At 67.8% G+C, this 14273-nt stretch overlaps 4 protein-coding genes across 6 annotated transcripts; 2 read left to right on the top strand and 2 right to left on the bottom strand.

Moving 5' to 3' along the window:
- The first annotated feature begins 46 nt into the window (after nt 1–46).
- GCDH (glutaryl-CoA dehydrogenase) lies at nt 47–3612 on the top strand. Of its 2 annotated transcripts, none has more exons than XM_048289850.1 (11): nt 47–63; nt 391–481; nt 640–780; nt 1200–1262; nt 1597–1767; nt 1966–2095; nt 2173–2392; nt 2472–2575; nt 2662–2787; nt 2864–3024; nt 3099–3612. In XM_048289850.1, exons 2-11 carry the CDS (start codon nt 397–399, stop codon nt 3176–3178), a joined length of 1281 nt encoding a protein of 426 aa, XP_048145807.1. In that variant the 5' UTR covers nt 47–63; nt 391–396; the 3' UTR covers nt 3179–3612. The 2 variants fall into 2 exon arrangements, with proteins under 2 accessions (XP_048145807.1, XP_048145805.1); XM_048289848.1 differs by having other exon boundaries at nt 48–91.
- A 93-nt stretch (nt 3613–3705) lies between these two features.
- Nucleotides 3706–5791, bottom strand: SYCE2 (synaptonemal complex central element protein 2). 2 transcript variants are annotated; one of them, XM_048289858.1, is made up of 3 exons: nt 5147–5791; nt 4540–4711; nt 3706–4033 (listed from the first exon to the last, which is right to left on the bottom strand). In XM_048289858.1, the coding sequence occupies exons 1-3, from the start codon at nt 5254–5256 to the stop codon at nt 3839–3841; spliced, it is 477 nt and encodes a 158-aa protein (XP_048145815.1). In that variant the 5' UTR covers nt 5257–5791; the 3' UTR covers nt 3706–3838. The 2 variants fall into 2 exon arrangements, with proteins under 2 accessions (XP_048145815.1, XP_048145813.1); XM_048289856.1 differs by having other exon boundaries at nt 4540–5238.
- Nucleotides 5792–6085: 294 nt separating this feature from the next.
- Nucleotides 6086–10200, bottom strand: FARSA (phenylalanyl-tRNA synthetase subunit alpha). The gene is made up of 13 exons (XM_048289842.1): nt 10019–10200; nt 9807–9944; nt 9634–9732; nt 8741–8859; nt 8162–8254; nt 7953–8081; nt 7758–7873; nt 7456–7540; nt 7264–7363; nt 6821–6989; nt 6663–6740; nt 6368–6482; nt 6086–6273 (listed from the first exon to the last, which is right to left on the bottom strand). Exons 1-13 carry the CDS (start codon nt 10166–10168, stop codon nt 6168–6170), a joined length of 1497 nt encoding a protein of 498 aa, XP_048145799.1. The 5' UTR covers nt 10169–10200; the 3' UTR covers nt 6086–6167.
- Nucleotides 10201–10896: 696 nt separating this feature from the next.
- Nucleotides 10897–14115, top strand: CALR (calreticulin). The gene is made up of 9 exons (XM_048289851.1): nt 10897–11069; nt 11912–12013; nt 12101–12304; nt 12386–12480; nt 12566–12775; nt 13081–13194; nt 13272–13415; nt 13490–13582; nt 13668–14115. The coding sequence occupies exons 1-9, from the start codon at nt 10973–10975 to the stop codon at nt 13851–13853; spliced, it is 1245 nt and encodes a 414-aa protein (XP_048145808.1). The 5' UTR covers nt 10897–10972; the 3' UTR covers nt 13854–14115.
- The last annotated feature ends 158 nt before the right edge of the window (nt 14116–14273 follow it).

Raw genomic sequence — 14273 nt, 5'->3', positions numbered from 1 at the left:
CGCCCCCCCCGTCACGCCCCCGCCACGCCCCCCCCACCCCCCGTGACGTCACGGCTCTACCGGGTCCGTTCGCCGCCGCCGAGCCCGAACGGTCCGGGGGGGTGCGGGGGGAGCGGGGGCGTCAGGGGTCCCCCGGGGAGGGTCGGGGTCAGCTGGGGGATTTGGGGGTGGGGGGATCTCTCGGGCAGCGCTCGCGGGTCTTTGGGGGGTCCCTGGGGGGACTTGGGGGTGCAGGGGGAGGTCTCTGGTGGTCTCTGGAGTGAGTTGGGGGACTCCGTGTGGGAATTGGGGGTCCAGGAGGGATCTCTGGGGGAAATTGGGTGTTCCGGGGGGACATCTGCATGAGAACCGGGGGTCCCTGACCCTCGTGTGTGTGCCCACCCCCCCCAGCTCCCCATGGCGCTGCGTTTGGCCACCCCCCTGTTACGCCTGGCCCGGAGCGGTGTCCGGTGGGGGGGCACCGGGCCTCCCCCCGCACAGGGTGAGTCGGGGAGGGACCGGCCGGGACCTCTGGACCCACCGCAGGACGCTCCCCCCGACCCCGGGATTCCCCCCCGGCAGCAGCGGGGGGGGGCGGGGGACACATGGAGTGTCCCCGGTGCTGACCCCCCCTCCCCTGGGGCTGGACCCCACCCCCAGCCGCCCCCCACTTCGACTGGCAGGACCCGCTGGGGCTGGAGGGGCTGCTGAGCGCCGAGGAGCGGCTGCTGCGGGACACGACGCGCAAGTACTGCCAGGAGCGGCTGCTGCCCCGCGTGCTGCACGCCAACCGCCACGAGGGTACCCCAAAAACACCCCCCGGAACACCCCAAAACAGCCTGACCCCCCCCCATACAGCCCGAACCCCCCCAGAGCCGCAAACCACCCCCAAATACTGCCAGAAGCACCTGCTGCCGATCCCCATGAGGGTACCCCAAAACCCCCGCGGATGTCCCCAAGGTCCCCCCCATTGCCTCCGACCTCCCCTCAGGGTCCTTCCTATGCAAAAAACGGGGAGTTTTGGTATCCCCCAAAGCCCCCCGACCCTCCCCCCAAAACTCCCTGACTCCCCCAAACTCCCTCCAACACCCCCAAAATCCTCCCCCCTCCCCTTTCACAGGCCCAAGGTGGAGGCAGGGGTGTGGGGGACCCCTAAAGCCCCCCAGGGGGTTCCCCCTCTGCCCCCTCTCACCCCTGCCTTGCCCCCTCCCCACCCCCAGTCTTTGACCGGGAGATCGTGACTGAACTGGGAGAACTGGGGCTGCTAGGCCCCACCATCCAAGGTGAGGGGGGGCCATGGGGATCCCCGGGGGGGCAATTTGAGTACACAAAGGGGGGGCTGGGAGGTCAGGGAACCCCCCCTGGGGCTCCTGAGGGGGTTACTGGGGGGTTCAGGGGGAGAGGGGAGGGGCTGGGGGTGTGTGTGACCCTGGGGGTCAGGGATGGGGTTTGGGGGGGGACCTGGGGGCAGTTTCTGGGTGGCACTGGGGGTCCCGAGGGTGGGGCTGGCTGTCCTGGAGGGGTTCCTGGGGGTTTCTGGGTGGCACTGGGGGGGGTCTTGAGGAGACACTGGGGGTCTCTGAGTGACCGTGGCTGTCCCCGGGGGGGTCACTGCAGGGTACGGCTGCGCGGGCACCACGTCGGTGGGCTACGGGCTGGTGACGCGAGAGCTGGAGCGGGTGGACAGCAGCTACCGCTCCGTGCTCAGCGTCCAGTCCTCCCTCGTCATGTACCCCCTGTGGGCCTACGGGACCCCCGCCCAGCGTGAGCGGTTCCTGCCCCGCCTCGGTGAGACCCCCGGGATGGGCAGTGGGGCTGGGGAAGGGCAGCGGGGAGGAGGGACAGGTTTTGGGGTCTGTGGGGCAGCACTGGGGGATTTGGGGGAGGAGCGGGGTCTGTGGGGCAGAAGGGGAGTGATGGGGCCGTTGGGGGTCAGTGGGGCAGCTCGGGGTGTCCCCGGGGTGCCCTTGACGCCCCCCTTTCCAGCTCGGGGGGAGATTGTGGGGTGCTTCGGGCTGACGGAACCCAACCACGGGAGCGACCCGGGGCGGATGGAGACGCGGGCACGGCACAACCCCAGCACCAGCACCTACACCCTGCGCGGGGCCAAGACCTGGTGAGCCTCAAAATCGGGGTGGGGGGAACACGGGGGACCCCCAGAACCGCCCCCCGTGACTCCCCCAACCTCCCCAGGATCACAAATTCGCCCATAGCCGACCTGTGCGTGGTGTGGGCCAAGTGCGAGGAGGACGGGCGGGTCCGGGGGTTCCTGGTGGAGCGCGGGACCCCCGGGCTCAGCACCCCAAAAATCGAGGGCAAGTTCTCCCTGCGCGCCTCCACCACCGGGATGATCCTCATGGACGACGTGGAGGTGCCCGAGGAGAACCTGCTGCCCAACGCCGAGGGGCTGGCGGTGAGGGGGGCACTCAGGGCATCCTGGGGAGGGTCCCAGTGGGATGGGGGGGTCCCGATGACACCCCCGTGTCCCCCAGGGTCCCTTCGGCTGCCTGACCCAGGCGCGTTACGGCATCGCCTGGGGCGCGCTGGGCGCCGCCGAGGCCTGTCTGGAGACGGTGCGGCAGTACGTGCTCGACAGGTAACGGGGGTCTGGGGGGGATTTGGGGGGGTCCCACCACCCCTTGCCCACCCCAAACCTCACTGCCCCCCTCCCCTGGCCCGCAGGAAGCAGTTTGGGGGCCCACTGGCCCGGAACCAGCTGGTGCAGAAGAAGCTGGCGGACATGGTGACGGAGATCGCACTGGGGCTCCACGCCTGCCTGCAGCTCGGCCGCCTCAAGGACGAGGGCAAGTGGGTGGCACTGTCCCCAGGGGGGGCTGGGAGGGTCCTGGAGGGGGTCAGTGTGTCCCTGTCCGTGTCCCCGCAGGGCTGCCCCCGAGATGGTGTCGATGCTGAAGCGGAACTCCTGCGGGAAGGCGCTGGGCATCGCGAGGGACGCGCGGGACATGCTGGGGGGCAACGGGATCTGCGACGAGTTCCACGTCATCCGGCACCTCATGAACCTCGAGGCCGTCAACACCTACGAGGGTACGGCGGGGAGGGGGCCCGGGGGGGTCTCGAGGGGTGCTGGGGTTCATGCTGAGCTGTGGTGATCCCCGCAGGCACCCACGACATCCACGCGCTGATCCTGGGCCGCGCCATCACCGGCATTCAGGCCTTCGCCCCGGCCAAGGGCACGTAACGGGGACGCGGGTGGCGGCAGCGGCACTGGTGGGGACCAGGTCTGCTCCTCGTGGGAAGGGGTGTGAGGAGACGGCGGCGCTGACCGGACCTGGTGTCACCAACCGGACCCAGGTATCCCCAGAAGGGACCCAGTGTCACTGATGGGACCTCGTGTCACCAACCAAACCTCCTGTCACCAACGGGACTTGGTGTCACCCCAACCAAATCTCGTGTCACTGGCGGGACCCGGTGTCACCACGCACGTCTTGTGTCATTGATGGGACCCAGTGCCACCAACCAAACCTTGTGTCACCAATGGGACTCGGTGCCACCGACAGGACTCGGTGTCACTCGGGGGACCCCAGTGGTGCTGGGCCCTGTGTCCGGTGCCATCCCTGTGCCTTCGCCATCCCCGTGGCCAATAAACGGTGGGACAGCCCCCTCCATGCCAGCCCCGCTCGTCAGCGTTAATTAACCTGCCAGGACCCAGCTCTGCCCTCGGGGGAGCCCCAGCCCAGCACAGCCCCGCCACATCCAGCTTTTGAGTCAACTTCAGCCCTTTATTTGTTCCAACCACCAATAACAACAGCAACAGAAATGCCCTTTGGGGCCAAAATCCCCATTTAGCCCGGCACAGCCCGGGTTTGGGGGGGTCTTTGGGCTGAGGAGGGGGTCCCGCTCAGGCCTCGGGCTGCAGGAGGAGGTCACGGTAAGCCGCCTCCACGGTGCAGCAGACGTGGCGCAGCTCCGCCTGCACCTCCTCCACGCGCTCCATCACCTCGGCCACCGCCTGCAGCCGCTCCTGGATCAGCTCGTTGTGGAAGCCGTAGAGGCGGAAGAGCCGCTCCTCCAGCTGCTCCGCCAGCTCCGAGACCTGCCCGAACGGGGCCACGGCTCGTCCCGGCGCTGGCACGGCCGCCGTCCCCGGGGCCGGGGGGCAGCTGCGCCCGCCCGCGCTGGCACCGCTCCCGGCCTGGCCCGGCCGCCGCCAGCTGCGCCCCGGTAGCCGCAGCGCCGGTCGCGGTGGCCACCGAGCGCCGGGTCAGCGCGGGCCGCAGCTGCCAGGCCGGGCCGCCATCTGCGCGGGGGCCTGGGGACCCCCCGGCCGGCCCCCCCCGGCTGGGGAGACATCGGCAGGAGCGAAGTCCGGCGCGAGGGCAGCGTGGGGACAAGGGGGGGACATCGGGGGCCGCTCGAAGCGGGGCCGGAGGCAGCTGCAGCCGGCCCCGCGGGGGCTCGGGGGGCTCCCCCCGGCCGGGCTCCGCAGCTGCCTCCCCGGCCGGGCTCTGCCTCCCTTCTCCCGCCAAGCCGGGCGGAATAACGCGATTCCCCGTGCCCCGGAGGGAAGGGACGGGACCCCGCAGCCCTCTCCGGGCTTACCTTCTGCATGAGGCTCTCCCTGAAGCCCCTCAGCACCCTGTGGTCTTCCTCGCGGCCCTCGTTGATGCGGCCGATGAGGTCCCGCACCTGCTGCTGCAGCCCCTCCACGGTGGCGTCCAGCGAGGCGAAGTACCGGGACGAGGCGGGGGCCAGCGCCGGCTCCGCGCACGGCCTCGGCCGGAACACGAGACCCTCCGTCAAGGGCGCGCACCCCACCGGGGAGGGGACGGGGACATCCCCTGGGAGGGGCATGGACCCCACGGGGACAGGGACGCGCCCACCCATCAGGGATCACACTGGCACTGGGACCGCGCTGTGAGGGGCACGGAGCCCACGGGGACAGGGTCAGGGACATCGCCGCCCCATCAGGGGATGGATCACACAAGGACAGGGACCCCCCGTCAGGGGTGTGCGCCCTGTCAGGGTCACACCTCCGCGGGGAAAGGGACGGGCTCTGCCCTGTCACAGCCCGGCCAGTCCCGTTAATTGAGAATACCCTCTAATTAACGCCGTGACTCGTGGTGACACGTGTGTCCCCCGTCCCCCCCGCTATTTTTTTCTCCACTTTCACTCAAATTCGCGATGCGGTGCAGGGTGAAGGTGGTACCTGTCCGGCTCCTTGCAGGGGGGCTCATCCCCACCCAGTCCCGCCGGGGAGGGACCGCCGGCCGCCGCCGCTGCCTCCGGCTCGGGACCCTCGGGCTCCTCCTGCGACATCCTGGCCCTGGGGGGCTGACGGGGAAGGACCCCCGGGTTGGGGCCGCTGGGATGGGGCTGGTACAGACCCTGCTCCAGGCCGGGGTCCGGGGGTGGGCTGAAGGCGCAAGGCCCGGCCCAGGCGGGGGTCCCGGGGGTGCGTTGGGGGCACTAAGCCCGGCGCGGGCCAGAGTCCCGGAGTCGTGCCGGGTCCCTGGGGTGAGTTGGGGGGCACTAAAGCCGGCCCAGGCAGGGGTCCCGGGGTCGGGTTGGGGACGCGATCGCGGGGGACCGGGAGGCTTCGGCCGCCCCTCACAACACCCGCCTCAGGGGAGCCTGCTGGGCGGGTACCCCGCCGGCCAATCAGCGCCTGCCTTCCCCACCCCGGAGCTGGTGATTGGAGCCCTGACGGAACCCAGGGGATGATTGGCACCTGCGCGGGCCAATCAAAAGGCAGCGCTGGGAAAGGCGGGAAGCGCCTGAGGGTCCCGGGGGGGGGGGGGGGGGTCCCGGGAAGGTCTCGGGGGTCCCGGGCTGGTCCTGGGCGTCCCGGGAAGGTCTCAGGGGTCCTGGGCAGCTCTCGGGGGTCCCGGGAAGGTCTCAGGGGTCCCAGGCGGGTCCTGGGGGTCCCGGGAAGGTCTCAGGGGTCCTGGGCAGCTCTCGGGGGTCCCGGGAAGGTCTCGGGGGTCCCGGGCTGGTCTCGGGGGTGCCGGGTGGGTCTCGGGGGTCCCGAGCGGGGGTCCCGGGCAGGTCTCGGCTTCCCCAGCACCGTCCGAGGCCACGAGGTGACAATAAACCCTCCCCGAGCACCGCTCCACGCGCGTTCCCTTCCCCAGCACACACACACGGGCACCGCAGGACACGGAGCTTTATTGGGGTGCGGACCCCCGGGGACGGGACCCCCTCCCCGAAAGGAGGGGACCCCGGTGGGGTCAGACGTCCAGGCGGCACAGGGGGCTGTCGTAGACCATCTGCAGGTTGACGCGGTGCCCCACGAGCTCCCGGATGTTGTTGATGCCGTATTTGATCATGGTGGGTCTGGGGGAGATGGGATGGGGGGGTCAGGGGGTGGGGGAGATGGGACGGGCTCACACTGGGACCCCCCCCCCAGGCCAGGGTGACCCCCACTCACCGCTCCAGCGAGAGCCCCCAGGCGATGACGGAGACGTTCTCGGGGAGCCCCATGGGCAGCAGCAGCTCAGGGCGGAAGACCCCCGAGTTTCCCACCTCCACCCATTTCTTCAGCCCTGGGGGGCGAGGACAGGGAATGAGGATGAGATGGGGCACCCCAGAGACCCCCTCCCAAAGTGCTCCCCCCCATTCCAGGGGAGCTCAAGATCAGGCTGACCCCCAGACCCCCAGCTCCAAGGGGAGCCCCCCCCAAGACCTCCCTGCTCTAAACGGGGATCCCCAGGACCCCCCCTCACCCTCGTGGTAGCTGAACACCTCCATGCTGGGCTCCGTGTAGGGGTTGTAGGCGGGTTTGAAGCGCAGCTGGGAGATTCCTGGGGGCACACAGGAGGTCAGGGGGGCACAGGGCGGGGTCAGAGGGGTTCAGGGTGCCCCCCCGGCGCCCTCCCCATACCCAGCTTGGTGAAGAACTGCCGGAGGATGCCCATGAGGTGGCCCAGGGTGAGCCCCCGGTCGGCCACGACGCCCTCGACCTGGTGGAACTCGGCCAAGTGCGTCGCGTCCAGGCTCTCGTTGCGGAACACGCGGTCGATGGAGAAATATTTCACGGGGCTGAACTTCTCCTGAGGGGGGAACGCATTGATGGGGGGCAGGTGAGACCCCAGGAATGCCCAAGAACTGCTCTGATCCCCCCCAAATTGCTGTGGCCTTCCTGAGCCCGCCCCCAACCTCCTAAACTGCTCTGACCACCCCAAATCCCACTGACACCCCAAACCCACTAATCCCCCCAAAAACCCCTCTGTTCCCTCCTCACCTGTGCATCCCCAGACCCTGCCAAGGTCCCCAAACCCCTCAGACCCCCCATAAAGCCCCCAGACCCTTCCACGCCCCCCAGACCTGCCGTGCCAGCCGGAACAGGGCGCGGGCACTGGCTGACGTGGTGTGGGTCCTCAGCAGGTTCTTCCGCGCTTCCTCCACCTTCCATTCGTACCTGTACCTGGGGGGGGGTGGGGGGGCAGGGAGGGAGTTCAGAGGGGTGGGGGGCACACTTGGGACCCCCCTGAATCGCCCCCGGGGTCGGGGTCTCACCCCTGCGAGCCGTAGCCTCCCTGCGAGTGCACCTTCTTCACCTTGGAGGTGTAGCCGGAGGGCAACTGGGGGGCTTCAGCGGGGTCTGGGGAGGGGCAAAAATGTGACGGGGGGGTCTGGAGAGCTTTGGGGGGGTGTTTGTGGGGGCTCAGAGGGGTTTTGGGGGGCAGTGGGGCTTGTGGTGGGGTCAGAGGGATTTCAGGATGAGAGGGGTGGGCAGCAGGGGTTCTGGGGGGCTGTGGGAGGGTTCAGAGGGGTCCCTGGGGGGGGGTCAGCAGGTTCCCGTGCCCCCCGGCACCCACCCAGCAGGAAGAAGGTGTCGTGCTGGTCGCGCGCCGGGTGCTGCTGCGGCTGGAACAGCGCGTCGAAGTTCCAGAAGGAGCTCTCCACGAAGTTATCCGTGGGCATCTCCGTGAACCTGGGGGGCCACCGCTGCCTCAGCAAAGGGGGGAGAGGTCTGCCCACCCCCCCCCTCCCCGAGCCTTCCCCCCACTCACCCCATCTCCAGGAAGATCTGGCGCAGCTCCGAGCGCACCTTGAGCAGGGGGTGCAGGTGGCCGCAGGCCGGGGGCAGCCCCAGCGAGGAGAAGTTGTAGGGTTTGAAGGGCAGCTGGCGCCAGGAGCCCCTGCAGGAGGGGTCAGGGCTCAGGGCACAGTTGTGCCGAGGCCGTGGGAGGGTCCTGGGGGGGTCTGGGGGGGGACGTACGTAGCGATCATCTCCGGGGTCAGCTCCGTCTCCGGCCGCGCCACGGCTGTGCTGAAGGCGCTGCCTTTGCGGATCCAGTACGACTTGAGGGTCCTGGGGGGGCAGCGAGGGCGTTGGGAGAGACCCAAAGCCCCTGGCTGATGCTTCGTTAATTACTTTAATTAACACCAATTTCATTAATTATCAGCTTAGTGTTTTTTATTTAACATTTCACTGACACAAGCATGGCGCAGAGTCTTTAACGGTCGAATTAAATCACTGAGGGGTTAATTTTGCTAAGATTAACGCCAAAAAACCTCAATAAACAAAACCAAAAGGGTTTGAAAACAGGGCAGCCGGGGCCTTAAATTTATGGCCCTGCAAGGATGGGAGAAGCAGAAGATGCCAAGAAGAATGAAACCTGGGGAGTCGGGTATTTCCAGTCTGACCAAAAGATAACAAAAGCACTACAGAACGTGGAGCAGCCTAAACCAAAAACTGACAAATCAACAACCAAACGAGAAGAGAGCGCTAATTAACGAACGGAATTAGGCAATTCAGAAGCAACAAGTATCAGTTCCTTTGTTCTGCCCCACTCACACTTCCAGGAGCAGCTTCCTCCTCTTGAGCTCGGCGCGCTCCCGCTCGGGCAGGGCCTGGGCCTCCCCTGCCCTCACCTGCCCCAGGTGCTCCTGCACCGTGTCCTGCACCGAGGGCACCTGGGGGGGCACGGGGGGAGACCCCCGGGCTGGGCACAGCCCAAGGGGGACCCTCGACAATTCCCCCCGCCGGCTCCAGCGGATCCCCATCCCCGCCAAGGACAATCCTGATCCCTGCAGACCCCCACCCATCCCCGCCAAGGACAATCCTCATCCCTGGAGACCCCAACCATCCCCGCCAAGGACAATCCTGATCCCTGCAGACCCCCACCCATCCACCCCCAGGACAATCCTGATCCCTGCAGACCCCCACCCATCCCCGCCAAGGACAATCCTCATCCCTGCAGACCCCCACCCATCCCCGCCAAGGACAATCCTCATCCCTGGAGACCCCACCCATCCCCGCCAAGGACAATCCTGACCCCTGCAGACCCCCACCCATCCCCGCCAAGGACAATCCTCATCCCTGGAGACCCCAACCATCCCCGCCAAGGACAATCCTGATCCCTGCAGACCCCCACCCATCCCCGCCAAGGACAATCCTCATCCCTGGAGACCCCAACCATCCCCGCCAAGGACAATCTTCATCCCTGCAGACCCCCACCCATCCCCGCCAAGGACAATCCTGATCCCTGCAGACCCCCACCCATCCACCCCCAGGATGCTCCTGGCTTCCAGGGCCCCCCGTCCATTCCCCCCGGGACATTCCCAGTAACCGGAGATCCCCAGACCCCTCTCCTCGGGACATTCCCAGTTCTCAGTGACCCCCACGCATCCCCCTTTAGGACACCCCCGCTTCCCGGGGACCCCCGCCCGTCGCCCCGGGCCACTCACGACGGGGAGCACGCGGGGACCGCCGGGCGCTCCCTTATCCAGGCGCACCCACTTGTTGGCCATGGCCTTGCTGAAGCCCAAGGAGCCCCCGGGCAGCTTCTGCGGAGACACAGCGACCGTGAGCGACGCGGTGCCGGCCGCCGGTGCCCCGCTCCGGTGCCGCCGTTACCCACCATGGCCTCTGCCTGGGGCAGCCCCTCCTCGGGGAGGCTCCGGAACAGCCGCACCTCGGGGCTGCCGTCCCGCAGCACCTCCTCGCCCTCGGGGCTCAGCTCCCATCGCGTGGCCGCCCGCGCCTCCGCCTCGATCACCTGCACCGGCACCGGGATCAGCACCGCCAGCGGCGCCCGGGGGCTCCCCCGCGCCCCGGCCGCGGCGCCCGCACCTCGCCCAGAGCCTGGAGGCTTTTGACGGCGCCCACGAGCGTCTGGTGGTCGACGCCGAGCGCGGCGGCGGCCTCGATGCTGCAGAGCCCCCCGGAGCCCCCGGCCCGGTCCAGCCGCTCCAGGAGCCGCTCCGCCACGCTCGGCGCCATGGCCGGAAGAGAGCCCGGCCCCGCCGGAAGTGATCCCGGGCCTGCCGGAAGTGCCGCTGGGCTCCTGCCCCATCTTGAGTGTGGCGCAAGCGCCGCGCTGAGCGTGCTCGGCGCCATATTGAGTGTGGCGGGTGGCACAGGCGGCTGCGGGGGGGCGCCGTGACGTCACGAAGCTGCACTATGACGTCATGAGGTGCGAAGCGGCCGCACCAGGGACCCCAGAGGGCCGATCCGGTCCAGAGGTTCATTAGAGCAGCCCCCGGCCGGGGTTTACCTCCCTCGTGTTCCCACCTGCTGTGACATCACTTAATCAATGACATCATCACCGCGTCACGGCGCCATACGAAGGCACAGGCGAGCAGGAGAATCCCCTACGCCGCGTGGCCGTTGTCCTCTCCCCATATCCCCAATTCCCCATTCAATTTCCTCCCCCCCTCCCTCCACCCCCAGGCCTGGCCCTTTAAGAGCGCGCGCCCCACGTGACCCCGGGAGCGAGGCGGGGGGCGGGGGGGGCGTCTCCCTCCGAACGCGTGGTCGCTCCTCATTGGCCTCCGCGCTCAGCCAATGGGAAGCAGCCATCTGGGACGCCAACGTTCGGGGGCGCCGTCGCCGCCGGCCGGCGGGCGGGCGGCCAATGGCAGCGGGCCGCGCGCGGGCTCGGGCCAATGGCAGGGCGGCGGAGGCGGGGCTAGGGGCGGCGGGAGGATAAAAGGCGGTGGCACCTCCCCCCCCCTCCGCAGTGCCGGGCGGCGCCGGGCCGGGACGGACGGAGCGAGCGTGCCCTGACCCCCCCCACCCCCAGCCATGAGCCCTCTCAGCGTCCTCGCCCCCGTCCTGTTCGGAGCTCTCCTGGCGGCCGCCGGCCCCACCCAGTTCTTCCGCGAGGAGTTCGGGGATGGAGGTGAGGGAGGGGCCGGGGCGGGGGTCCCTGAGGGCGGGGCCTTGGGGGGGGCTCCTGAGGTTAAGGGGTTGGGGGGGGGCGGTGCCTGAGGAGGCTGGGGGGAGTCTGAGGGGAGGGAGGAGGATGGGAGAACCCTCCTGTGTTTTGTGAGGGGAGAGAATGGAGGGATCAGCTTGTCTTTTCTGACGGCAGAATGGGGAGATCGTTGTGTGATCTGTGAGGGGAGAGAAGGGGAGGGCCCCCCTGTGATCTCTGAGGGGACAAAGGGGGACTTCCCTGTGTTCTCTGAGGGGAGAGAATTGAGGGACCCCGCTGTGTTCTGTGAGGGGAGAATGGACTGCTCCTCTTGTGTTCTTTAAAGGAAGAATGGGGGGAATCCCCTCTGTTCTGTGAGGGGAGGATGGGGAGGGATCCTCCTGTGATCTCTGAGGGAAGAAGGAGGGGATCCTCCTGTGTTCTGTGAGGGCGGAGAATGGGGGAGACCCTCTGTACTCTGTGAGGAGAAGGAGGACGCAGGAGCCACTCCTCAGGTGTGAGGAGTGAGTGGGAGTCGGGACAGGGAGGATGAGGGTGCCCTGGGCCAGGAAGGGTGGGGGTCACTGGAGGGACAGGGAAGTGGGGCTCAGGATCAGCCCTCGAGCAGAGCAGGTGAACAAGAGGGGAAGGAGCAGGAAAAGGACGGTGAGGGGCACAGCACCTGCATGGAGAAGGTTCCTGGGGGACTTGGTTTTCCCCTGGAAGCCCAAATCCTTCAGTCCCCCACCCAAGCCCTGAGCTCTTGGGGGGCAGGAGGAGTTTGGGGGTCTGGAAGGGTCGGGGGTGCTGACACTCCCCTCCCACAGACGCCTGGACCCGCCGGTGGGTGGAATCCAAGCACAAACCCGACTACGGCCGCTTCGTCCTCACTGCCGGGAAGTTCTACGGCGACGCCGAGAAGGACAAAGGTGAGTCGGGGCAGAGGGGTCGTGGCAGGTGAGGAGGAGCCCCAGGGGGGGGTTTGCCCCCTCCTCACCACGCCCCACATCCTGCAGGGATCCAGACGAGCCAGGACGCCCGGTTCTACGCCCTGTCCTCCCGCTTCGAGCCCTTCAGCAACCGCGACAAGACGCTGGTGGTGCAGTTCACGGTGAAGCACGAGCAGAACATCGACTGTGGCGGCGGCTACGTGAAGCTCTTCCCGGCCAGCCTGAGCCAGGAGGACATGCACGGCGACTCCGAGTACAACATCATGTTTGGTGGGTGTCCCCCCCCCTCCTCCCCAGCCCCCTCAGGGTGGTCTCAACCCCATCCCTGACCCCCCTCACGTGCCCCTCCAGGCCCCGACATCTGCGGCCCCGGCACCAAGAAGGTCCACGTGATCTTTAACTACAAAGGGAAGAACGTGTTGATCAATAAAGACATTCGCTGCAAGGTGGGTGTGTGGGGGGTTTGGGAGTCCTACTGTGTCCCCTTGGGTGGGGGTCTCCAGCCCTGCTGAGCCCCCCCTGTGCCCCCAGGATGACGAGTTCAGCCACCTGTACACGCTGGTGGTGCGGCCGGACAACACGTACGAGGTGAAGATCGACAACGCCCGCGTGGAGTCGGGGAGCCTGGAGGAGGATTGGGATTTCCTCCCCCCAAAAAAGATCAAAGACCCCGAGGCCAAGAAACCCGACGACTGGGATGAGCGGGCCAAGATCGATGACCCTGAGGACACCAAGCCTGAGGTGGGGAGGGGGTCTTTGGGGGTCAGGGTGGATTGTGGTAGCACCCTGATGGGATTTGGGGGGCTGAGGGGGCTTTGGGGAGCTGTGGGAAGGCTTTGGGAGTAAGTTTGGGGTCTTGGGAAGCTTCACGGGGGGCTTGGAAAAAGCTCCTGTCAGGATTTGGGGGCAGCTCTGGAGAGAATGGGGGACTCTGAAAGTGACCAGGCAAGAATTGGGGAATTTGGGGGATTCAGAGGGGTCTGTGGCACCAACCTGGGGGGGTCCTGGAGCCCCGTGGCCCTTCCTGACCTCCTCCCTCCTTGCAGGACTGGGACAAACCCGAGCACATCCCAGACCCCGACGCCAAGAAACCAGAGGATTGGGATGAGGAGATGGACGGGGAGTGGGAGCCGCCCGTGATCCAGAACCCCGAGTACAAGGTGAGGCCTGGGGGCTGCAGGGGGGGCACAGGGGAAGGGGCTGTGCCCCCTCTGAACCCCCTTTTGTGCCCCCCCAGGGCGAGTGGAGGCCGCAGCAGATCGACAACCCCGACTACAAGGGCAAGTGGGTGCACCCTGAGATCGACAACCCCGAGTACAGCCCGGACCCCCTGCTCTACTCCTACGACAGCTTCGGGGTCATCGGCCTCGACCTCTGGCAGGTGAGGGGGGAGGGTCTCGGGGGGGGATCCCTGGGACCTGCAGGACCCCCATAACCTCTCCCTCCCCCCCACAGGTGAAGTCAGGCACCATCTTTGACAATTTCCTGATCACGGATGATGAGAAGCTAGCGGAGGAGATCGGCAACGAGACCTGGGGGGCCACCAAGGTAAGGGAGGGGACGAGACCCCCCCGGTGAGACCCCCGGTGACCGCTGGTGACCGCTCCGGTGACCTCCCCACCCCCCCCTGCAGGATGCAGAGAGGAAGATGAAGGAGCAGCAGGACGAGGAGCAGCGGAAGAAGCAGGAGGAGGAGGAGAAGCAGCAGAAAGAAGAGGAAGGGGACGATGAGGGCGATGGGGACGAGGAGGAGGAGGATGAGGAGGAGCCCGAGGCCGAGCCCGAGGAGGCGGAGGCGGCCCCGCGGGACGAGCTCTGAGGGCCCCGCGGCGGGACCGTTCTGTCTCTGTGAGACCTGGACTCTTTTCTATGGGAGCCGCGACCGCGCCGGCACCGAACCGGCACGGCCGGGACCGAACCGGCACCGGGCGCCCCGCGGGGCGAGGACTCAGGACCAGCGCCGGGGGTGGGGAGGGTGCGGTGTGTGTGTGTTGGGGGGGTGGGGGAGCACCGGCGGTGTCGCACGGGACTGTACGGGGGTGTCGCGATCCGGTTTCTATTAAATTAACGATTGTCCCGGCGCCGCCGCCGCTCCTTTCTCCTCTTTATTCCTTGTCCCTCGCCCGCGCCATGTTGCGCCCGCCGCCATTTTGTGCCGTCGCCGCGTGTCACGTGACCGCGGCCGGCCCGCGCGCGGGTTTCCCGCGTCACGTGACCCCAGCGAGCCGCCGTATCCTCT

This window comes from Corvus hawaiiensis, chromosome 32 (assembly GCF_020740725.1).
Source record: "Corvus hawaiiensis isolate bCorHaw1 chromosome 32, bCorHaw1.pri.cur, whole genome shotgun sequence".
In the NCBI taxonomy this organism is placed as follows: domain Eukaryota; kingdom Metazoa; phylum Chordata; class Aves; order Passeriformes; family Corvidae; genus Corvus; species Corvus hawaiiensis.
The sequence above is the reverse complement of the archived record's forward strand: the minus strand, read 5'-3'. Positions and strand labels throughout refer to the sequence as shown.